This window comes from Trachinotus anak, unplaced genomic scaffold (assembly GCF_046630095.1).
Source record: "Trachinotus anak isolate AG129_WGS33_773 ecotype Australia unplaced genomic scaffold, CSIRO_AGI_Tana_v1 ptg000010l, whole genome shotgun sequence".
NCBI classification, from domain to species: Eukaryota; Metazoa; Chordata; class Actinopteri; order Carangiformes; family Carangidae; genus Trachinotus; species Trachinotus anak.
In genome coordinates, this window is record NW_027273861.1 from 20,640,108 (window position 1) to 20,664,829 (window position 24,722).

Here is a 24,722-nt window from a genome sequence, read left to right on the forward strand (position 1 = left end):
ATGTCCAAGCTGTTCAGGATTATCCACAAATTGGCTGTGCACAATTTTCATTTCTTTAATTTTATGCAGAAAATAAAAGGTAATTAAAATTATAGATTATAACTTTAACTCTTTGGTTTTGGTGAGACATGATGTTTGGTTTTTTTGTTTTGTTTTGTTTTTGAAAATCATTATTAGCAGCTTCTGTTATTTTAGCTCCATAAACTGATTTCCACTTCACCTGTGTTGTTTAAGTGTCAACAAATGTCAAAACATTTCCAAATAAACCTACAACTAGTGTTGCTAAACAGCACAGAGGAGAAGTAAAATACAATGCTTCACATCAGTGTATTATAATGATGGATGCAGTTAGATAACATTCAGATTCACATCCCCTGAGGTGTTTTTCTCCACAGAGAAACTGGCTCAGTGAGCATGTGCATGTAATCTTTGACCTCTATCTCACCTGTTTGTGACAGAGCTGAGTGAGGGTGATATATTCACCTCCTGATGAAAGTGACACGTATGGTTAGATAAAGACTGACGGCACAACATTTAAACAAATGAGGTGCAACCCAGAAGGTATATATGTACAATCACACTCATGTGGTTTTCATTTGTTCTGGTAGTTTTGATCTTTTATATGTTACATCTAGTACATTGTCTGTTTTCTTAAAAAAAACCAAAAAAAAAACCAACCATGTCAATGTAAAGGTTCTTACTCAACCAAATAACAGCTCATGCTGTTCTTTTCCTTTAGGATTGTTTGTAAAACAGAAACATGTTTTACATATTTGTAGAAAAGGAGTTGGGTTGTGACTGTACCTGACCATAAAATTAAGGTAGAAATTAGCTTTTGAATAAAATTGTTACTGAAATAAGTTCAAAAGGGACACCAAGCTGTTTTTTATAGAAAGGAGATTACTACTGCACCACTGCCAGCAGGTACTCATGGGACAATGAGAAGCACAGAGCAATGGAGAACAACACTAAAGATAAGCAAATTGATTTAAAAAAAACAAAACAAAACAAAAAGATAACAAAACATAACATGTAAAAAGCTGCTGCTTTCTGGTTTGTCAAAAAAAACAAACAAATAAAAAAACAGATGGCATTCTTGCCACACACTGAGCATGCTGTTAAATAAATGCGTTTTGTTTTTGTTGATATACTGCGAACTCTAGTTATCATGAGAAAGGATTTACAGATTAGATTTCAAACATGTATGAATTTATCATATATGACATGTAAAATCTCCAGGCTACAGGCAAGGTTGCATAACTGAAATTCTTCAGCCACAGATGATTATGTGTCAATATCTATGGGTATTTTTTGGTCTAGAATTGTAATTCTGGCCTTAAAAGCTAAATATTTCTTTTAAAAAACTTGAATGAATTGAATTAATTAGTTTGGTTTTGTAGTGCAGAATGTGTTTGTTCATTTTCATGTTCACGGTTTGATGTTGTGTATTTGTTTTAATGACGTGTCTGTGCTGTGCAAATGTAGAATGAAGTGTAGATGTCTGTGCTTGTGGTTGGAGCATTGTTATTTAAGTTGCTCATTGACTCCCCTTGATATTTATGGCTGAGAACTGCCACTCAGCTCGTTAAAACCTTAACACACAGATGCCGCTGACAGTGGCAGCTTTAGCCAAACAACTGAAACCCCCTCTTCTTAAGTCTCCAGTAAAATCATGTTAATATGGTCTGTTTCTCTGTGTTTCAAAGGGAGCAGCCCATCTTCAGCGCCAGAGCTCACGTCTTCCAGATTGACCCGGCCACCAAACGCAATTGGCTGCCGGCCAGCAAACATGCCGTCACCGTGTCCTTCTTCTACGATGCAAGCCGCAGCGTCTACCGCATCATCAGTGTGGGCGGGACTAAGGTGAGAGCTGAACACGTGAATGGTTTTAGGAGACGGGGGGTCACAAAAGGTGTTGATAAAGGGAAAGAAATGTAAGCTTTTTGTTGGTTAGAGCATGGCCAGCGCAAAGTTGTTGATGTGTGGCAGCAGAGTTTCTTCCCCTGGTGACACATGACATACACACATCGTTATCTGGTAACATTTTCAGGTCAAGACACACAAAACAAGCAATTCTGCTTAGATTCGTTAGAGAGGAGAAATGTCAAGAATCATTTGTTGAACCACATGTTTCACATTGTTGTATTTAGCAAGCTGTATTTTTTTCTGTGAAGCATTTTATCTTAGATTTCATTACTTCTGCAGTAACATACTGTATCTTGTTGCACTCAGCAGTATTTTTTTCATATGGGATTAGTATTGATCAGTGAATGGGCTCTTCATTTCAGTATCATGGTCTCCCTGACTTTCATTTGATTTAGCCTATCCTGAGATTCTTGAAATAAGTGGAAACAGATCTGTGGCTGTCGTTGGGCTGAAGTATGCACATTGTCAGCAGAATATTTCTAACTCATCCACATAAGTAATACCACATCCACAGCAACATTAAAACACCAGGGAGTCGCAACACCAACGGGAAATCTCCTTAGCACCAAAACAAAACTCACTGCTCTTTGTTGTTGTCAGCCAAGCACGCCAATGTATTGTACTGAGATTAGAGGCTTTTGGGGAAGAGTCTAAGGAAATCTATATTTGGCAATAAATCCACCTTATCAGTCTGATGATCTGTTACTGAACAGATCACCACACACCACAACAAGCTTTTTCACTTAGCTCTCTTTCTGTCGTGTCTGTGGCCGGGTCGTTAGGCATTTTATCTGCATGCAGCACGTTCTCCAGTAGATCTCCATGATGATTATTTACCCTTAAGTGCCACAACAGCAAAGACTCCTGATTCTGAAGGCTGCATAATTTAAATGTAACTGTTACAATCAGGTCCTTACTGGAGTGCACAGTATTTATCATTGCTAATGAGCAATGTTAAAAAAAGAGTTCAACACCAGCCTGTTTATTGTAACGACTGCTGCACAGTGAATAGTTGGTCTCTTGAAAACCAGATGAAAATCATCATATTTTCTGGTCAAGCATGTACAAATGAAAAATAACAATGTGCAGTAATGAATTTGGCATTTAGAGGTGACAGGAAATATTAATGTTCTTCCTCACTGGCTTTGTGTGTTGTGAATTGGTTGTACTTGAAAATTACCTTTATAAATGCATGCAGTGTGATAAATGCACGTGATAAGTACCCGTGCAGCAGAGCAGCTAGTTATTGTAGAATCAGAGGCAATGCACCTTCATCACAGCTACTGTAGCTATTTATTTGAAAACTAAAATTATGAAGAAAACTGTGTGATGAAAATATGGTTAAAGGAAATATAAAAGAATTAATCAAAAAACCATATCAATATGAAAACCAAATGTAAACTATTAATGACAAGTGTTTTGTAGTGAACATGATTGTTTGTCAGTATAGCAAAAATTAAAGATGGTTGAACACCCTCCACTGTACATATTTAATGCATCATGTTTAATATCCCTCCCTGTTCTTGTTCCATTTATATCACATTTGTATTACAGCAATGTCCCACTTTTCCTACCAGGATCATCGATATAGTTTTTTTTTTTTAATTCATGCTATTTATTACCTCTGTTATTCTCTGTGGTGCCAGGCCATCATCAATAGCACCATCACCCCCAACATGACCTTCACCAAAACCTCCCAGAAGTTTGGCCAGTGGGCAGACAGCCGGGCCAACACCGTCTACGGCCTGGGCTTCTCCACCGAGCAGCAGCTTCAGCAGGTAAACATCACCAACGAACATTCAAACCAAATACTATTACATACACATTATTACAGAGAGAGCAGTAGAGGACAGTGATGGGATGATAGAGGCACTTTGTGTTGACACGCCTTGTATCAGGCTCTGATGCAGCTGGACTATATTTACACCAGCAATTTATTTTCTCACCATGACACGGGTTTCCCAGGACACTTTGTCTCGAGATATTAATTTATCTCCAAGATTTCAACTTTGCTATGAGAGAACACAAGTTATACAAGAGTTTTATTTTGTTCTTTTTTACTTTCAACACTGATATTATGTGAATTACATTGCAACAGCAGAATTGGTTTAACTAACTAGATTTCTGGCATATAAAAAATATATAAAGGAGTTAGAGTTCACAGTACCTCCATCTTTTCTCTCCCTCCACCTGCAGTTTGCAGAGCAGTTTAAAGAGGTGAAGGAGGCGGCTCGCCTGGCCAGAGAGAAATCCCAGGAGAGGTTTGAACTGGCCAACCCAGCGCTCAACATTGCAGCTCCACAGGTAAATCACCGCTGTACTTTCATTAAACTTTTGTGTGTTTACCCTAGCACAGCTAGTTCTCAGTTATTTTGGCTGGATTTCCCAGGTAGAAAATGGAAACTACATATACTCAAATATATACTCGAAAAGTTGTTCCATCATAACAAATCTGACAAAGGTCAGTCAGTGCTTTATAAATGCCTAGTCTAATCAGCCAAAATAAGTGAATAATAATGCTACTTTATTAGTAGTTTTGATTTGCATAACAAGAAATCACCTCATGAAAGCATTTTTTAATTGCCGGTTTGGAAATTCACTTTTCAAAAAACCTCACTGTGAACAGTTTGTGCTGGGAACTATTTTCTCCCGGAGGGGAAAAAAATATACAAATGGTCTTTTCCTAGGAGGGACCTGTGGATTATCCTGAGTAACTGGGACATTGTTTCTGAACAGACACGTTGCTGTTGGTTTTTTTTAAACTGAGTTTTTAGATGATTCTTACACCACAAATAAGGCCAAGATCATGAGTGGACCTCTCAAATGATGTCACTAAATAAAACCTAAATTATCTGCGTGGAGGATGGTTTTACTGGGTTTACTGAATTAAGGGAAATGCATGTAAATATGATTTGGCTGATTTGACCCATATGGGAGTGAAACTGTCTGTGATATCTGCGGTTGAGTGCAGACATCAGTAATGATCTAAAAACCACTATTATTATACAATAATCTAATCTGAAAAGATTTCACTGCGAGTGAAAGTTCTCAACAGACTTTAGACTACATGTCATTTTAAACATGAAAAAACTGAAATTACCTGCAGCATTGATAAGAATGTGCAACAGGCTTGGGTTGAAGTGATTGAACATGTGACCTTGAAAGGACACAATGATGTTGACTTCTGGTCAATACAACAGTGGAGCAGGAATATGACAGTGAACTCAATGGCTGTGTTTCTATTTTAAACATATAGAAAACCATGAGGAATTAGATGGATCCCCATCTGACTGCTCCATTATTTCTCCTATTGGGTAACTCCATTAAAACATTTCATGTATGACAAATGAAGATGAGAGATGCCGGCGTTGAAGGTGTTTGGAGGGGCAGTAATGGCCAGGACTGAGACAAAGAAGAATGAGGGATCGGGAGATGGGGGGTGGAGTGGTGGGTGGGGAGCGGATTCATCTATAATTGAGGGGAATCTGGCTGCTGCAGCTGAAAGGACAATGGCCAGCTTTCATTCTGCCAGCATCTGTGATATCGTGGTGGACCTGAGAACTCTGAGGTTCAGTTGTAGAAGTGAAAGTCTGCCTGCAGTAGAAACTTTTTGTCCTTCACTTTTTCTCCCTCGCAAAAACCGCCCTCCAACAACATTACAAGTAGATTACAAGACAAAGATTGATATTTACTGGGGCAGTCCTTCTGACATTTACAGCATCAGCAGTAACAGTATCAACAAGTACACACTGGGTTTGGGAGGACATGACTGTGATTTCATTGTACAAACATGGAGCAAACTTGTTTATTAGTTTGTTCTTCCAAGACTCAGCATTAAGTTCAGTTGTTTAGCTTGGTTGTCGTGGAGACATTCAAAACAGAGTAAAGTGCTTCTTAATGCTTTCGTGTGTGTGTGTGTGTGTGTGTGTGTGTGTGTGTGTGTGTGTAGAAGTTGGAACAAAGGGCCACTCAGCAGGTCTGGGAGACTGCAGTGTCACACTGCCACCCTCGACCTCATCTGTGATGCACGCCGATAAGAGCCAATCGTTTGTCTTGTCTATTTATTTAGTGCGGCTGAGAGAAAACACTGCTGGATGCCACAAAAACAAGCATCATTACCATGAAGGTCAACAGTACAAGAAGTCCAGAGCAGAAACTGAACAATATTTCTTCAGCCTGGCTGACATTTAGCTGTTAACTTTTATTAAATATTGTTTCTCACAGTGCCAGGGGGCTGATATTGGTTTTCTCAGAGTATTGACACTGGAATGAGCTGCAGGCTTGAGAACGGAAGGTCAAAGGTCAAATTGATCTGTAATTTTCCCTAAATCAGCTTCAATCTTTAGACTTGTGTCCTTTTGAATTCATAGCTTTAGGTTTTTAGGTTGAACCCTCTCAAAAATAAGTGAAATACTCAAGTGAGACAAATATAGTGGACAAAAGCTTACTTCTGTATTTGTTGTTTTGAGGTAATTCTCTCTCTCAGACAGGAAACAATCAGACAGAGACATTGGTATTTCACACCATATAGGACCTTGAATCAAGTACATTGCTGTCACATGCAATGTGTCTTCATGGAAAATCAGGAAAAGACATGAAGGACAAAAAATGTAGAACAAACAAAAAATCGTAAAGAATGAATTTAAAAACAAATGATCCTGTTTTGTAGTAAAACAAGTAAAAGAACTCAGTATGTAGAAAATGAACCCAGTCTATTTCTGGATAATTATTCCTGATCCTTTAGCATTTTACTGTTTTAGTTGGTCTAGTTGCAGCCCCTTTAACTATTCTGCGTGGAGGATACTCTTAAAATACAGTGTAACTAGTAAGTAAATAAATGCAGTGTAGTAGTGGAGGAGCAGTATAAAGAAGCAAATGAAAATAAAATGAAGTAAAGTGCAAGTGGTTCAAAACTGCACATAGGTACAGGACTTGAGTTAATGTAGTTACACACACACACACCCACACACACACACACACACACACACAGAGGTTGGAGGTCAGAGTTCAGGGGTCAGGGTCAGTGACAGGACATATCCCGTTACTGTGGCAACCAGAGAGCTTGTGTGTTGAGCAAGGCTTCGAAGAATAAATAAAAGTCAGACAAGGTCAGAAGCAGCCGTGCAGCCTGTACCCATTTCTCTATAAGACAACAGTCATTGATTTTGTGTCAGGCAGTAAACACAGAGGTGGTGTTGTTGTTATTATCACATCTTCTCACCTCTGATTCAGTCCTGCACGTTGTAAAAGACCCTACTGCTGAGTGTCTGAACCTGTGTAATGTAGAAATATTACCCAATCAAAGCTGTTATGGTGGGTGAGTACATGATGGTGCTTTCTGTATGAACTATTGATGGGATCCAAAGTGGCCATAATGGAAGTTAAGAGCTCCATTAAGGCTGATATGGCTTTTATGTAGCAAAATGTGCGTGTGTTTAAAGCTTTCCGCAAACACTGGGACATACTGGGAATGAAAACAATAACAAGAAACATTTTCGAGTTGTGCAGATTAGAGTTTTAAACATGCAATTGTTTATCAAAATAATGTTCCTGAATGATATAAGGAACCTTCCTTACATGATGATTAACTAACAAACATGGAGAAAATGATGATTTATCCAATGCTGGAGAGAAGCTGCAGCGTCGTGTACTGTTCTTTTTCTCTCCTTCAGCCAGTGTATCAGTGGGCTTGCTTCACCTCCAGCTGGTCAGTAACAGCACTGGGTAGTAACCAAACCACAGTGTTGCAGAGCTGTATCTGTGCAGCCTCGGGCTTTACAAAGCACATATTCTAAGTGTGATATGTGGTTGGCAGCAGGGGATCTGCATGCAGTAATGCCTCAGCTTTCGGGCGTATTTGCAGAGCTCAGAGATAAGATGGAGGAGGAGACGGTGGAGTCAGTGAGACAAAGATGAAGAACAATGAACAGAGCAACACAGAGCATTGTCAAATTGACAAGTGCAAAGATAATGAGGAGTGCAAAACATAAAAATTATGGTGCCCCCAGTGAACCCATAACCCTGTAAGGATTAGTGCTTTTTTATATAATAAAACACAAAGCCCTCTAACAAAATTTAAATAATTATTCTCAGGATTAAAGAGGATGAATAGTCAGATAGTGGGATAGATATATTGAAGTATTAGGAAAGATAAAAGGGTTATACAGACATTACAGTTGTGTTCCTACTATCTCATCTGGCTCTGCTCATTTATTTATATGTACCGGCATGGATAGTAGGCAAGTATGTGAGCGATAAAGCCCTTTTATGGTTTTTATGGTTTCTTGAAATTGCCAAATAATATTTTGTAAAACATCCTTTACTTGTGGACATCAAATTAAATTTTATTGGATGTAATTCCATCCAATAAAATGTGATCACAGATATCAGGGTGACTCAACCAGACAGGAAGAGGGATCGGAAAAAAAATGTAGATCCTGTCTGTTGCAGGAAAATAAGAACAGATACACGGCAGTGAAAATACTTTTTCAAAACAACAGCAAATTCTGCAAGACTACAAATGTAAAGATGAACATAGTCACTCTGCAACTACTCCTTTTGAGCCGATCCATGTACTGTGAACAGCACAGGTCGGTATGATTAGAGGTTAAAACGTGAAATAATGCATTGATGAAGGAAAGACATGCATGCAATGAAATGTTTTATGTCTAATAAATAATATAATAATTTGAATCAGTTAAATTATGGGGAATGTCACACAGGAACATCATCTTTAGTCTGTTTATTGTCCCAATAACCATGAAATTACCAGTTATGATGGGCTGACAGATCACGACACGTCTCCCACCTTAGTCAGCTGTTAACACCTTAAAGGCATTTTGGGAAATGCACTCACAAATTATTGTTAAAAATATCACCTTTCTAAATAACATCCTATCCAGTTAAAAAAAAAATCAAACAAACACTTGGAACATGATGTGTTAATGAAGGGACACTTGAGCTCATCTGACTGGGCGGTGGCATTTGTCAGAGAGTAACCACAGAGCTACACAATGAGAGTGAATACAATGAGAGTGAAAAACCAGCATAAAAGACATAACCTCTGTCCATAAATCAACTGAACAACAGTGTAAGCACAGCAGGATACACACGCTGTTTCCCTCCTCTGACAGGTAACAGCTGTCACTTGTTTGTGTCTGCTGATTGGAGCTTTTTTCCTCTACATCTCCTCCCATACATGGTATCTATGCAGAGGCAGAGAGGAATGCCAGTCATCAATATTTTAAACCACAGACTTGGTATTAAAAGCTGCTAAAAAGAAGTGTGTGTGTGTGTGTGTGTGTGTGTGTGTGTGTGTGTGTGTGTGTGTGTGTGTGTGTGTTTAGTGGGAAATACAGGTGCTTCAGGAGAAGCCTAAGCATGTACCTCTGATGCATGGGCACATGAATAAATAAAGCAGGTTCGTGGTCTCAATGAATCCCAATGTGTAGAAACAGGAGCTTTATAAAGCTAAGGAGAAGCAAATGGACTGATGCTTGGATAAATAAGTAAACAGTGAAGACATACCAAAGAGGAACAGTGGTGCAGTGACATCATGATGAAAGCTCTCAGGAAAGCCCTTCAGTATTTAAAGTATCTGGGATCCCGTTGATTACAATGAAAAGGCCCTAAGAAGTTTTTAAGTTGCTGCTTTGGGGTTTGAGGTGTTGTTAAAATACAACACACACATCCATATGTACATTCATTTTCCAGTTTTTTGTTGAGGTGGGTGGTTTTTCTTGCATTTAATGTTCTTTTAATTGCACTTTACATTGTTCATGATGAATAAAAAAATAATTTGTTCCATCTCCATCTTTATTCTGCCTCCATCTTTGCGGCTAAGGGTTCACAGCTGTTGTGTTTCCCAGGGATCACCTGTCACTCAAACAGTGTGGGCAGGACTGCTGCTGCTGATTACCCTCTTCTTTTCTTAACTCCAAACAAATCAGAGACATTAATCCATGAGTTCCTGTGCAGAAACAAAGAAAACTTTAAAGCTTTTATGACAACAGGATGGATCACTGTGTATTCAAAATAATAGTCCATAATGCCTGATTTTAATTATCTAATAACTATTTTTTCCTCTTGCTCCTCATTTCCCCTTCCCTCTATGTTTTCCTGATGCATCATGGGACACATTCATCTCTCAGCTCTCTCAGGTGCGTTAAAAACACACACTCCACCCTGCAATCAAAAAGCAATACAAAGACAACCATCTTCTTTTGTCTCAGGGACTGCGGTGTTCAGTGTTGCATGGACTATCATGCTCAATAATTCATCTGGAGTCTGATCAAAGTTGACTTCAGAACAAATTTAGCTTCAGAACGCAGCTGGTGTTTGCTGCAGAAGAGGAAAAGCTTTGTTAACGACAGCAGCTACAACACAAAATGTAATTTAATCTGCACAGGTTATGGAAACATGCGGCTACTTTCTCCAACTTTTTCTGAGTTTTATTCCTCAAAATTGAGAGAGTCCAGACTGCACACTTCACTGATATTATAGAGTAACCAGAGAGCAGCAGATGCACAGATATGTCCTTCAAAAGTGAGAATTCCTCGCAGATCCTTTTGAACTCGGGCTAATTGGTAGTTAGTCGTTTGCAGGTTTGTCCTTTAATACCTTGTTTCCACTCAGCCTGTTAGCAAACAACAACAGGAAAACTGCTGTAAATTCGTAATCCCATTTATGACTTAAACATGATCCACAGTATGAATTATTCAGGGATACGCACAGCCGATCCGTTGGCTTTGGGGCCGGACTGGAGCTGCCTTAGCTTTGATTTTTCCTGCTCTTGGGTTCCTTCCTCTGGACACGGAGCTCATCCACATCTCAGAGTTGGCTCTGTGTTTTATTTAAATATCCATCTATACGGACAGACAGAAAGCTGCTGAGCCACAGATAATAAACCGTTGTCCTCAGGGGAAGACTAAGCCTGGCTAGCTTGAATTAATAATACAAGCTTTTTCTACAGTAAGTGCAGGGTTGTAAAGCTTCACTGAGCCACTTGGTCGTTGACAAGTTCTGGTTTAGGTTTCTACGCTGAAGGACAGAATGCAAAGAGGGGTGGGGGTAGGTGGGTGGTTGAGTGGGTGTGGGTGGCTTTTAAAAATGGGAGACTGAGCACACACACAGCCTCAAACTGAGGAAAATGGTTCACAAAATAGTGCGGAAGTAAGCTTGAACCCATTTCTGGGCAGCAGGGAAGGGAAATATCAAAGCAGATTGGTTAGACTCGACTGTGCCAGGCTGGAATTAAGCCATCTGCACGCTGTAATGTCATATTCAAAGTCTCCTTTTGACATAAGAGGAAGAGGAATGGTTCTACTTTCACTGTATCGCCGTTCAGGATTTTTTTTTAACAAAATACTGTTAATGAGGTGAGATAAAAAAAGAAAGCACAGGCAAAAACTGCTGACGTTTATGTTGCAGATCTAGTAGTTTATTTACACAAAAAATAAGAATGAATATGACATGCAAATTTCCCAGCAGCCTCATCTATTCACAACATGCACTAAATGTCCTAATCCAATAACCAGGCTGCAGACAAGGAGCAAAGTGAACATTGTGCAGATCCAGTCTTCTAACTAAAGATCAGTAGTGACATGAGTTAGTTGGTTAGGTTTTTTAAAAAAATATATGTTATTGTCAGAGACCAACTGTTTTGTTTGTAGCCATAGTCTCTACCTGATTCTTGTCTTAAAATTTATAATAAAAAACAAGCACTAGTCAATACTTAAAAGTGTTAGTATTAATAATATTATAAAGGTTCTTTGCAAGTTCCGCTTCCAAACAATCTGTAATCTAAGCAAAAAACAGCCAGATTGATCATCCATCAGTTATTTAGTTCCCAACAAAATAGAAATTTGCATGAATGCCTTTGTATATTATTGTATTTGTAAATGAATCATCAAGTTAGTGTGTTGTTAGAATTTATTTATTTGGCAGATGCTTTGGTTCAAAACCATGACAGCAAATTGTAGGTGGTGGTAAAGATATCATGAAAAGTAACATAACAAAAACATTGAAAAATCAGACTTAGTCCTATAAACTTTGAATGGACTGAAACAAGATCATCCTTAGATAATAAGTCTGTTACCATACATATACATATATAATATACAAGATTCAAGATAGATTCTTTCTTTCTTTCTTTCTTTCTTTCTTTCTTTCAACTAAAACTAGGAAAAATGTGCAGTATATGTAAAATCTCAACAGCATGCACATAATTTTTATGGGCTCGCACACAAATTCCACATAAACCCTCGGAACGAGAAACTGTACTTCAGTCATTTCATGTTGAATCAGTCCAACCAGATCTCTGAGGCTGTATGAAGAGAAGGCAGCTGGGCTCCACACATGGCTGCTCGCTCTACATGGAGCCAGTTTACAGGAGCCCAGATGGGACATTTTGGGCGCTGACAGGTGGGGTTCTGTCCTGTCTTGCTGCTGTGCCGTGCCTGTTTTGTTCTGATGACAGGTCTGAATATAGAGACACTAATGGGCCTGTCAGCAGCTCAAACCTGCGCGTCTGAGCCAAAATCTAATGAATGGCGCTTAATCCTGGATCAGCAGAGTAACACCCACAATCAGTAATCTTTTAAAAAAGTCATGTTGGCAAATTGAAGAATTTAATGTCCACTCTGAATAAAATGATGTGCAGACAAAATACCCTCTTATCAGTGCTGTTGTTCTCTAATCAGACACTTTCTGTTAGAGGAAAACTGCAGTGTGGTTTATAGAGATTTACAGTGTGATCCCACTAAGCCTCCCTAATCCCGAATCAACATTTTAACACAGAAAGTGCTGGTGTTTTTAACCTTTTTTTTTTTTACGGTTGCGACTACTGATTATTTTCATTGCTGATTAATCTGTCAGTTATTTTCTCGATTAATCGATTGTTCATTTGGTCTAAAAAATGACAGAAACTGGTGAAAAATGGCTATTTTAATGTCCCCAAACCTAAGGTTATATCTTCAAATGACTTTTTTTCATCCATCCAAAAGTCGAAATCCCAAAAATTCAGTTTACTGTAAGGAAAAGCATCAAATCCTCACCTCTGAAAAGCTGAAACCAGATAATACTGACAATGTTTTCTTTAAAAGACTCAAGAAAATTGATTGATTATAAAAATAGGTGCTGATAAATTTTCTGTTGATAACAAATTGATTAATCGACTGCAGCTCTCTTCTCTTTTCCGTTGGTTATCAAGAAGCCCTGAATAAAACTGATGCCATGTTACAGTGCTGCTGCTGATTTCTTTTATCTCTACAACAGAGCTCATGTCCTGTTTGTGTCGTTGTCCCTGTTTGGTTCATGTGTTGCCGGTCCAGGAGTTGTCAGAGGAGCGTCATTCTCCGCCGCTGCTGACAGTTAATGGGCCGGGCGAGGAAAAGCTGTTCCGCAGTAAGAGCGCCGAAGTGGAGCTGACAGCAGAGAAGGAGAGAGTGAAGAAGATGTTGTCTGAAGGGTAATGATGCTCATTTTTTACACCTTGTTCTTCTGTGTGCACCAGAGTTATTGTCCGGAGAAAAGAAAGCTTAATAGCTTTAATTATTTTAGGATAAGCCATGATAAACCCTTCTTGTATTGTAAATTCACTAAGCACACTAAGCATTTTTTACATTTAACAACAAATATATTTTCAGTTTGGGAGTCTTCATGCAGTTTCAAGCTGTTCATTATTATCCTAATTATCCTTTTACTTTAGTTTCTATTAATAACCAATTACAGTGAGGCAAGGATCAGAACTGTAAGGAAAGAATGTGGCGAGCTGATAGCCGAGGATCACATTATTATCAGCACTTTAAGTGACTTTTTATTTGACTTGCCATACTGCCCATCAATCCATACTGTTGGTATCCAGTCATACTTCAAACTCAACTCCATTATCGTTCTAATTATACTCCATTATGTAGCTTTCTTTTCCCCATTAAAGGGAGCCAACATATGACATTAGCTGCACTCTGCCAGGCCAGCTGTATCTGCAGATGTGTGGATGGTATGTCCTGTGTGATCTGCTTCCATCAGGAGACAAGGAGCAAAGTTTTTATTGCTTAATGCTTTTAATGTTCTTCCTTTGGGGCAAAGTAAGATTTGCATTTAATGAAGAATATTGTGAAAATGTATTTTATTTTATTTGACATGTCATAATATCTATTTAATGAATGCATTTATTAGGCTGCATACTGTACCTGTATTTGATTTAGAAAAAAAAAAAATAGAAAGAGACAGCATGCAGTGAAAAATGGTGCTCAGAACCTCTGATGTTAATGGAAGAGTATTTGGCTTGCAGCAAACTGCACAGCATAAGACAATCCACAACAATAATACTCATAACACATGGATATAAAACACACATTAGAATGAAACAACAGAGAGAGCAGCAGATGTATGTGTGTGTGTTTGTGTTTGTGTTTGTGTGTGTGTGTGTGTGTGTGTGTGTTTGTGTGTGTGTGTGTGTGTGGGAGTACTGGAATGGAAATTTTATTCATTAGGGTTTGAAAAGTTAACGACAAAGGTTGTAGTCCAGTGTGTAAAGCTCAGCTTGGCTACATGAGCAGATGTAAATGCCCAAAGCACTTTGTTGAGCTATGTTCAGTGAGCATTTCTGACTCAAATGCTAAATTCCTGTACTCTGTTAAACAAACCTGAGAAGTGATGCCCTCCTAGACACAGGAAACAACTGCACACTGTGATCCATCCACACGGCTGAGCTGCTACCTACACTGCAACTGAGGGGTTTCTTTTTGAAATGAGAGCTACTATTTGGGGGAAAAAAGTGACACATTAGCAAAGAACTAACAGCAGAAAATGAAAATTGCCTTGTAAATGGGAAAGATCTTTGTAAGTAAGATGTGCTTGCAGCAGAACTGAGCATCACATCCCCACTACCTGAGGATTAAAGTCTGGTACCCATATGTTCACTTTTCCACACAGGGAATGAATCCATAGCTAAATATTGCAATTCAACGAATATGGGAGGAGTTTTACAAATGAAGATCATCTTATCACAGGGTGTATTACTCTGGAGGAACTTGTCAAGTTTGAGAAAACAAACCTAGTTATGTGGGCATGGAAACTACAAAACAACACACAACCTGCTTTACAGACTATGGCCTTCACCTTCACCTTACCATCAGGAGCTAATCAGGACAAGTCGAATCACTTATTTGTACAACCCATAATCACAAATTTACCTCAAAGGGCTTTACAATCTGTGCAACTATGACACCCTCTATGCTTAGTCTCTGGGTTCAAAAAACAGGGCAATGCAATAGAGGAAGGATCCTACTACCAGGATGGACAGACATGTGCAGAGTGGACAGAAATAACAAATGTGAAATTACAATCTGGAGAAACAAGCTAATAAAAACAATATGAGTTGGGTGTGGGCAGAGTATAGAGAGATGGAAAATATTCATGGCTGTGGTTCTTCAGGACCAGGATCACTACCACTGATCCAGGCTATTTGGAGCTTGACTCATACTTGGGACTAAAAGCCAGGAAATAGAAACTGTTCCCTTAACAGCAGTGAATGAGTGTCCTCTCAGAGAAAACAACTTACACGTGTAAGACTATGCTCCTTTGTCTCCTGTTTTTGTTAGCAAGCATCACTGAGTGGCTGTGCTGGAGTGTAAGAAAGGCTCACTTTCAGTTCTTAAGAAATATAATAGCTCTGGTTAAGTAGAAAAGCAGAAGTGAGTCACTCTAAAAGCTTTTTTCCCACAAAACAAAAAGTGTAGTCTGCCTGGAAACCGTGCTACAGGTGGACACTCCCACTTTCCCTTCTGCAGTGGTGTGTTTATGCCACATGTTTCAAGAACACAGAAGAGCAAACTGTTGAAACTCATTTTCAAGCCCTTGTCTGAGTCATGGCCCAAGGGTATGTGTGTGTGTGTGTGTGTGTGTGTGTGTACTTGTACTTGCTACATAGTAAGGACTGAAAAAAGTATTTTACTAACAGAGTGAGGACATTTTGGGAAAGTGAGGACATTTTGGCCGGTCCTCACTTTTTGAGACACCTTAGTTTTAGAGTTATGGTTACAATTAGGTTTAGGTTAAGGTCAGGGTCAGGGTCAGGGTTAGGGTTAGGCACTCAGTTGTGATGGTTAAGGTTAGGGTAAGGGGCTAGGGAATGCATTATGTCAATGAGTGTCCTCACAAAGATGGAAGTACAAGTGTGTGTGTGTGTGTGTGTGTGTGTGTGTGTGTGTGTGTGTGTGTGTGTGTGTCGGTCCCTGACTGCAGACTAGCCAGGCCTGACTGGCGCTGAATTTAGCAACTCATAATTATTGTCATTATGGTGGCCATTATTGATCGCTCAACCTTTCATCTGATACCAGCAAGCAAAAAAGCACAAGTCTTTGGCTGCTTTACATCCCATTATTCCAGTGATTTTATTTTATGACTGTTATGAGCCTATGCAGTCTTTTCACTCCCGTTGCTATGGTTTTATGGTTGCCAAGCTGTTAGTTTGGTCGTCATGGCAAAGACTCAGCTTCCTAAACTCCATCTTCTTATCTGAAAGCTCTCAGGTTTATTAGATATCCCCGCTGAATCCTGACCTTTACTGGCACACTGGACCTGATCTCTCTTTCCACTTCTTAATAAAGGAGTTTTTTGTTTGTTTGTTTGTTTTTTTTAGTTTTTTTTTTTACATAGTATATAATGGTGTAATTTTCCATTGTTAAATGTGTATTCTATTGGTTTCTTCAGCAAGTTACAAGCCAAATTGTTTTCAAAGATCCACATATAAACACCTGAATCAACCACCTATAGTGACTAATGTGATACACGATTTTGAGACAACTTGTAATCTAACACGACTTTACCACGCTGGTGATTTAATATTCTCACTGGGGACTATTTTCACTTTAATACCAAAGCTGAAAAAGATCAACCATTCTCAGGAGGTTATGAAGCCATGTGGGACTTATTAGTTAGTGGTACCACTTGTACAGGATCGCACTCTAAGATAACAGAAAAGTCATATTAAGGGTACACACAGAAAATTACAAGTTTCAAACTTCTCTAAAACTATTGAAATCCATGGACTTCTGGCTCCTTAAAATCAAATAGATGTTCCATCACATTTCTCCAAACAGCTGGTGCAGCATAACATAAATGTTTCACTTCATTACCTCATTATCTTCTGCATTTTCCTCACCAGCAATAGTTCTTCCTGACAGTAACATCCAACCAGGGCGATGCCTTTAAAGCTGCACTGATCAGTATTTTTTATATTACCAGCAGATCAAATGACTATGTTAAATGTGGAGGGCGTCCCTCTTAGTGACAAATACACAGAGAATTATCTGACTCTGCTGTTTGCCACAGCTCTGTGAAGCATTTTAGTGTATTTCAGCTCATTGTTTTGGTTCACTCTCACCGCTGTCATTATAATTTTCAGCACTAGCAGTCAGCTGTTTTCAGTAGAAAAGCTCAGATAAGCTCATTGCACACTACATACCAAGCACTAAAGGAAAGTCAGACAAAACTATCAACTTGCTGGTGAATGTAATGGAGAATTTACCACCTAAAGAACCTGATATTTACCTCAGAGCTAAACAAGAGTGAGTATTGAACTTGGCAAAACACAGCTCCAAAAGAATAGTAATCTTACCATAATAACTTTATACAATGAAATTATATCAGTGTTGTATTAACAGGTTGCTCCCCTGCCCCCCCAAAAAATATAGTATTGCAGCTTTAAATGAATCTTTTCTTTTCTTCTCCTCAGGTCCATGTGTGAGATAAACCTGGAAGCTGAGCTCTTCACCCTGCAGGACAGTAACGCCAAGCTGGTGGCAGCGCTGCAGGAAGCCAACAGCAGCGTGGAGCAGTGGAAGAAACAGCTGGCTGAATACGAGGAGGAGACCGATCGCCTCCGAGACCAGGTGACCAGGGCATACAAACCAACACTGTGTAATACAATACCCCGGTTTGGTTTAATGTGTCATCATGACTTTTTCCTCAAGCTTCATCACATGATTGTGCTTTGCTTGCAACTGAGGCAGAAGAAGTTCAGGTAGCAGCTACTGTAAGAAGAGTGAGCAATAATGCACAAAGAGCTTCCTCAATATGACAAAATAATTATCTTCTTATTTCTGGACATTTACTGCCACATTTATACCTTGGCTACCTAACGAAGGTGCGTTCCACTTTATACAAAATTTAATTTGTAGTTCATTAAACACATGGTATAGTTAGTTTCATAAGTTTATATCTTTTCACCCTTTCACACTTTTTTTCTTGTATTTTCTTGTGTATCTAGGAGGATGTCTTTTGTTGTACAGACTGCAAAGTTTTCTTAGAATTTTTTTGTGATATGAAATTGTGTATGAAATACAAACATGAAACAAATCATCATCATCAAGTAGCAAGAAAATCACTTCCTCAAAAACTAACAGTAAATAAGCTACACAAGGTAACACCTATGGCATTGTATCATACAGTAAAACATTGCAAGATATGGTGATATTGCATTTTTATATTACAACATCAAACCAGAAGTTAGTCATTGAAACTTGAAGCTGGCAACTTGCATGAAACAGGATATTCCACCTCACTAAACCTGGATACACTTCCTGTTTTATATTTCATTGTGCTGAGTTGAGTGTTTTCATGTCACTGCATTATGTGATGTTCTGCTTCCTGTCAGTCATTTCACACCCACAGGAGGAAATTTGTCCTCCAGCAAAATAAGTCACTCCACAAACTATTTTGTCACATTCTCCTCTTTTATTTAAGGCTGCACAGTAGTTATTTTCAATGTACTGTGAATAAATTAAATATATATAAAAAACATTGTTACAGCATAATTTGAGGAATTGTAAACTCGATGTAGATAATTGCAAACTAACTACAATTTGCCTTTGACTTCTTATGATCTGGATTATAATAATATGTAAAGAAAAGAAACAGAGGATCAATCAACACTGCTAAAAGCAAAAGAGATATAGATTGTATAGTCTTCTTTCTTTGCAACAGTTTCCTGTCATTCCTGCCCTGTGTGACCGCTCATAGATAGCTAACTCGATGTTATGATTTTTTTTTTTATTCATACATTTATAAGTATCACACTAAAATCCCCACATGGGTTTGGTCTGTTCCAAACTGCAGATGCATTTTTCATCCAGCCCCCCCCCCCCCCCCCCCCCCCCCCCTCCTTGGGATATTTCTGTTGACAGGCTCCCGTGATAATCACAGGGCCAGAACGCAGACATTTCATCTTTAATTTAGGGAGAGAAAATTATGCCCTTGGTCAAGCTTAACAAGGCTTCCTCAGTGCGACAGAATTAAGTGCTGCCGCATCCGGCCTGCAACGAAACTATTATCACCAGTGACAGAAAACTGGCCCTTTTATTTTTAGCCCTCGATTTGGTTTCATCTCACTCTACAAGTCCAGGTGAAGGTTACCCCCACAAATACATACACACACTGAGCTACACACACACTGCAGCAAAGTCAACCAGGTGGCTAGAAGTAGAGCAGGCCTCAAGGGTTTGGCAATGGGGTATTAGAGGGGGGCAGGGGTGTGTTTTTTTTTTTTTTTGGGACAGGACACCCTATACTGCCCGCACACCTCCCCCATCTCTGCCCCAGTTGCAGGAAGAAGATAAATCACCGTAGGAGCAGAAGGAGAGAGAGGTTGCCGTTGGCTGGCTTGTTCTCCCTCGTCACACTCTCGGCTTCACTGTTCATCTGCCGCAGACAGACTCTGTGTTTATTTTCTGGGTTTCTGGGTTGACTCTGACCCCAGTTTCAGTGAGAATTGTTGGTTGTTACCTTGGCAAGACAGCTCTATTTTTAAAGTAGCTTTTTAAGTCATTGTTTTGACTTGACATTTTACAGATTTATTTTTCTGCATTTGAAATTGTGTCTGTTGTAAGGTCTATATTGAATTATGTGTGATGTGTGGCTCACAAGCATGACATGGCCTTATGAGATGGAAGCATAGATTGAAGTATAGGGATGTATATAATGGGTGGATAAGGCAAGGTTTGAAAAGTTTTTATGTTGTATTTTTTTTACAGTAAAACAGGGTCATAATGGGAATCAGTTGTAACAGCTGTGAATCCAAAGTGAACACAGACATCCCAGACAGAAACACATGTCTAATTTAACTGGAATATAGTGAATAATAAATAGGAACTCACTGTATTTGGGGCTGTATTTGCTGTGATGTCTTGCTCAGCTTCACTGCTCTTATGCAGCACTGTTGATTTTTCAATCTCCTGTCAATACATTAAGATGAAAACATTCCTGGGAGCATTAATTTAGCGAGACATCACAGTTTTCACAGATTTTCATGATATTTGTGTGGATTTCGGAAAGATGGAGCTGTGCCTCTGGGGACAGTAGCTGTCACATACAGAGTGGCTACAAAGAGGTTGAGTCCTCTGGGATCATGCAAACCCCACCTCCCCCCTCAACCTGCAGTGGTTTTCTTAAGCTCAGCATGGATAGCATGCAACGTAGCGTTGCGTGGAATCTATAAAGAGCCACTTTGAAATCCAGAGGCAAAGCTAAAGGGAGGGAAAGGGAAATGTTGACATTGGAGCAGGAAAACCCCTCTACCCTCACACACACATTTACATTTCAATGTTCAGCTGATGCAGTTATCAAAGGTGAAATGAAATGTATGGAATAAGCAGTAACAAAGGTCATGATGATTCCTGCATCACCAACATTACAACCAAACCTATGGTAGAACCAAAACTAAGGAGGTCAAGAGTTAGGGCATCTTTGCTTATATTCCTCATGTTAAAAGAACTACTTTATTTAACCACCTCTTCTCTATCATTAATTGTAACAGCAGTATATTGGTTTATTTAGTGCTACAAATAGTGATTATTTTCATTATTGAGTGATCCACCGATTATTTTCTCAAACTGATGAAACATTTGGTCTATAAAACATCATCAACTAGTGAAAAACGTCCAACACAATTTCTCAAAGCCCATGTTGTTGTTTTGTTCAACCACCAGCCCCAGTTGTTACTGTTATTTTGATCCTTTGGACACTTCCCCTTGTTGAATATTTGACTTTTGACTTTTTTTTTTATTGTAACTAACTGTGAGTAAAAGGTGAAGAGTGAGTCAAAGTGCATTCAGCAGACAATTAGCAATCAAATGCTTCGTCTGTCAGTTGTGATCATGTCAGGTTTCATTATATGTCGGGTCTCATCTACAGCATCTCGCCGTTACTCTGACATGCATGAAAGCATTTAATCCAATTCAGGGAAAGCTCTGAATATTTAAACTGCCATGGAAACCTTTTTATCTGATTGTGTTACCGTTACTGTCATAAATAGGTTAGACACACAAAATCTGCATTTAACAGGCCATAATTTGTCATACCTGTGCATTTGAAAGTTCAATAGATCCTGTGTCGTTTCACGAAAACAAATGCAATGCAGTGAGAGCCTTATCAGTTTTAAAATAAATGCATGTAAAGCCTGTTATTATAAAATCCTGTTGCTTCAAACTGTATAAACACTTGGGACTCAATTAGATTGTTGTCTTAATCGGATTACTCCCACACCATGCAAAACATACAGTATAATGTTTTTATTTGCAGCAAGCAAAGCCTAGTGGGAACAGAACCCCTAACCTTGTGAGTGCTAGTGCCTTGCATCTAGTTAAATTTACTTCAAAGGCTGAACAGCTTGTCCTTGTTTAGTCAAACTGTCACTCACCCTCTTTAGCTTTTTTTCCATTAATATGTTAAACACAGGGAAGTGGGTCAGTGGGAAAAATGTTTTTCATGATTTTGCATGAAAGGTCACATTCCTCCAGAAATTAAAAAAAAAGTCTCCATAGCAGGAGGTTTCAGTACTGTGACTATTGGCAGTAAAGCTTTTTTTCCACAGAAGCGTCATAGTTGGGTGTGATGCTTCTGTGGAAGTTGTATGATTGTGTGTGTGTCCTGTCATAGGCTACTTTTGGGGACTTTCCTAGTAAAGACCTGTTGATTGGGGATGGCTTGTCCAATTGGGGACAAAAGCCATGTCCACTGTCACATCTTCAGGATATTAATGCAAGTCTATTGAATGTGTGTGTGTGTGTGTGTGTGTGTGGTGGAGGATCAGGAGAGATGAGCGAGTGAATGAATCAAGAAAATGTCCTTGATTCATTTATAGATTGCACAGCAGATTGATGCATGATGGGTGCTGCTAAAGATGCTCTTGTTCTGACTGTGTGTGTGTGTGTGTGAATGTGTGTGTGTGTGTGTAGGCGTGTAGGCATGTAGGCAATAACCTTCTGTTGGTTTCCCTCATCTCCATCAGTAGTAATGATCAAACATGCAATGTGTGTATTTGTGTGTGAGTGTGTGCGTTTATTCATAAGGGATCATATTATTGCATTATCTACATTGCTGTTGTTTTGTGAAACCCTCTTCATGCGAATGTTGCTGATATCCATGGTTTCACTGGAGGTTAAGGGCCATGTGTTATTCTCTGGATATAGAGAATTACATCACACATTAGGTTTATACAACTTTTTCAATGCCCATTCATGGGATAACCTCTGAACTGAGATTGCCATTCGACACTCTTTACTATGATGGATTTCTGTTTACCCTTTTCTTTTTGCCTCCACCAAGCTGATTCTTCTTTCTTATCTGTGTCCATCAGCAAATTATGGAAAAATCTAATAACATTTTCCCATGACACCAGACTGATCAGCTTCAGACTGAGGCCTGATTGGTTAGATTAGATTATGAAACAAAACCAGACAGAAACTGTTCAACTCCTAAATAGATTTTTGCAGGCTCAGAAAATCAATTGAGTGGACCACTGCACCTGTGTGAGTGCAACAGCAAAATGGAGAGTTGTAAAGCAAGGTTATTCTTTCTTGTGTCTCTTGTGCTGCTGCTACAATCTGATTATCAGTACTTGTGTTAACGTAGAATTCAATATGGCTGATCTACCTCTGTGATCTTCTCCTTTGCTCTACCATATTTTCACTCATTGTCTCCAGAGAATCATGACTTCTGTTGTAACTCCACCATGAGGTTCACACATTTGTTGGACAGAATGCCATGAAAGCTGGTAGAGATATCAATGACCCCACTCAGGAGTCATTGTTTTTTTGGTGTATCCAGTGCCGTCATGAGGTCAGAATTTTAATTTGTCCAATACGTTGGTTTATGATCAAAAACCTGAAAAACTAATGACATCCACCTCTGCAGTGCTTTGTGTTTAGTGCTAACTAGCGTATGTTAGCATGTTGAACTGGTAAACATACCTACTAAGCATCAGCCACTGTAAACATGTTAGCGTGCCATTGCTAGCATTTAGCTCATAGCAACACTGTGCCCAAGTGCAGCCTCAGAGGGTTGCTGGCATGTTTATGGACTGTGATCTTGTGAGGCATCTTTGAGTATATTGGAAAGCATATTAACTGAGTGTGTGTGTGTGTGTGTGTGTGTGTGTGTGTGTGTGTGTGTTCCAGGTGGCAGATCTGGAGGCCCAGCTGGGGCATCCTGCTGCTGGTCAGACTGGTAGAGAGGAGCTGAGCCGCTCACTGGAGGAGCTGGAAGCCCTGCTGAGCGCCAAAGATCAGGCAAGACACCCAGTCCACTCTATGCACCACACACTGTCCAAATCTTTATTTACCACCTCGAAGGGAGGCTCAGTGTGGAAAGCAAGCACAAAATACACCAACACACATCACATCAATTGGATTGTGTGAATCTGATTCTTATATTCATGTAAATTTTAAGAAAGCCTTGAAACATTAAGCAAGGAGAACTAGAATGTGTACGTTTGAGGATTTGTTCTCTGAATCATCTTTAAGGCTTTTAATGAAATCTTTCTGGTTCAATAATTGTGTTTTTGTCTGGTTCAGAAGATAGCTACTTGACTAAATGTGTAAGAATTCAAGTGGACAGACAAAAGAAAAGAATGTGTTTTTTTGGCTTTTATTTATGTCCTTTTATTTTGTATATCTACTAAGACCTTGATTTATCTTCGAGCCACTATCATTTCTCTTGTTGATTCACTGCTTTGGTCGTCCTGGAGAGAGCTTTGATAAAAGCCCACAGCCTCACAAAAACACACCAACATATACGTAAAGACTTCAGACATTAAGCAGGTCTCCAAACTGAAATCAGGATTTAACGCCTTTCTACATCACCTTCATAACTTTTTTCCAGTCCTGCTGTAATATTTATTTTTATGTTGCCAAAAAGTCATCTTCTGAATATTTTGTGCTTGTCTGGGCCAAGTCAGCGTCCATCAAATGCATGCTGGGTACACTCAGCCCAAAGCCATTTTCCCCGGATAAATAAAAAGGATATTCAAGTGAAATATTCATTGAAAGCAGCTTTCTGCTGTCCTCTGGCCTCGTGAACATAACCATGTCTGTCCCATCATTTCAACAAGTTCCACTTTTGGCAGCAGGATTTGTGCAAGGTGCTGGTGGTATGTTTCTGAGAAGGCAGAACCCCTCCCCCCCAAAATCTAACCACCAACCTGGTGTATGATAAATGAGCCACATGTAGGTATGGACTGAAGTGTTTTGGTGCAAAACAAGAGGTGAATGCTCCACATTCTGATAAACCGGGATGGTGGGTGTATGGGTATAGGCAAGGCGGTGTTGTGACAGTTTGAAAATACTGTGTTTTCAGGAAATTCACAATCTACAAAGCAAGAAAACAGACGTGGGCGAACTAGAGAAGGAGAGAGAGGCCGCCATGCAGAGACTCCAGGTAAACAGATGAGCAGTTCAGTTTGTTTTTTCATTTCCTCAGACTAACTCAACACATTGCACTCAACAACTCTGTTGTGC

At 39.3% G+C, this 24,722-nt stretch overlaps 1 protein-coding gene across 3 annotated transcripts in view; it reads left to right on the plus strand.

The window, feature by feature from the left end:
• Positions 1-24,722, plus strand: part of LOC139625973 (homer protein homolog 3-like) — a 47,359-nt gene that overhangs the window by 16,914 nt on the left and 5,723 nt on the right. For all 3 annotated transcript variants that reach the window (XM_071486077.1, XM_071486078.1, XM_071486076.1), the window contains 7 exons: positions 1,707-1,863; positions 3,573-3,704; positions 4,123-4,230; positions 13,257-13,393; positions 17,666-17,822; positions 23,385-23,495; positions 24,562-24,642. In XM_071486077.1, coding sequence (XP_071342178.1) covers positions 1,707-1,863; positions 3,573-3,704; positions 4,123-4,230; positions 13,257-13,393; positions 17,666-17,822; positions 23,385-23,495; positions 24,562-24,642 — 883 coding nt within the window. The remainder of the gene's footprint in view (positions 1-1,706; positions 1,864-3,572; positions 3,705-4,122; positions 4,231-13,256; positions 13,394-17,665; positions 17,823-23,384; positions 23,496-24,561; positions 24,643-24,722) is intronic.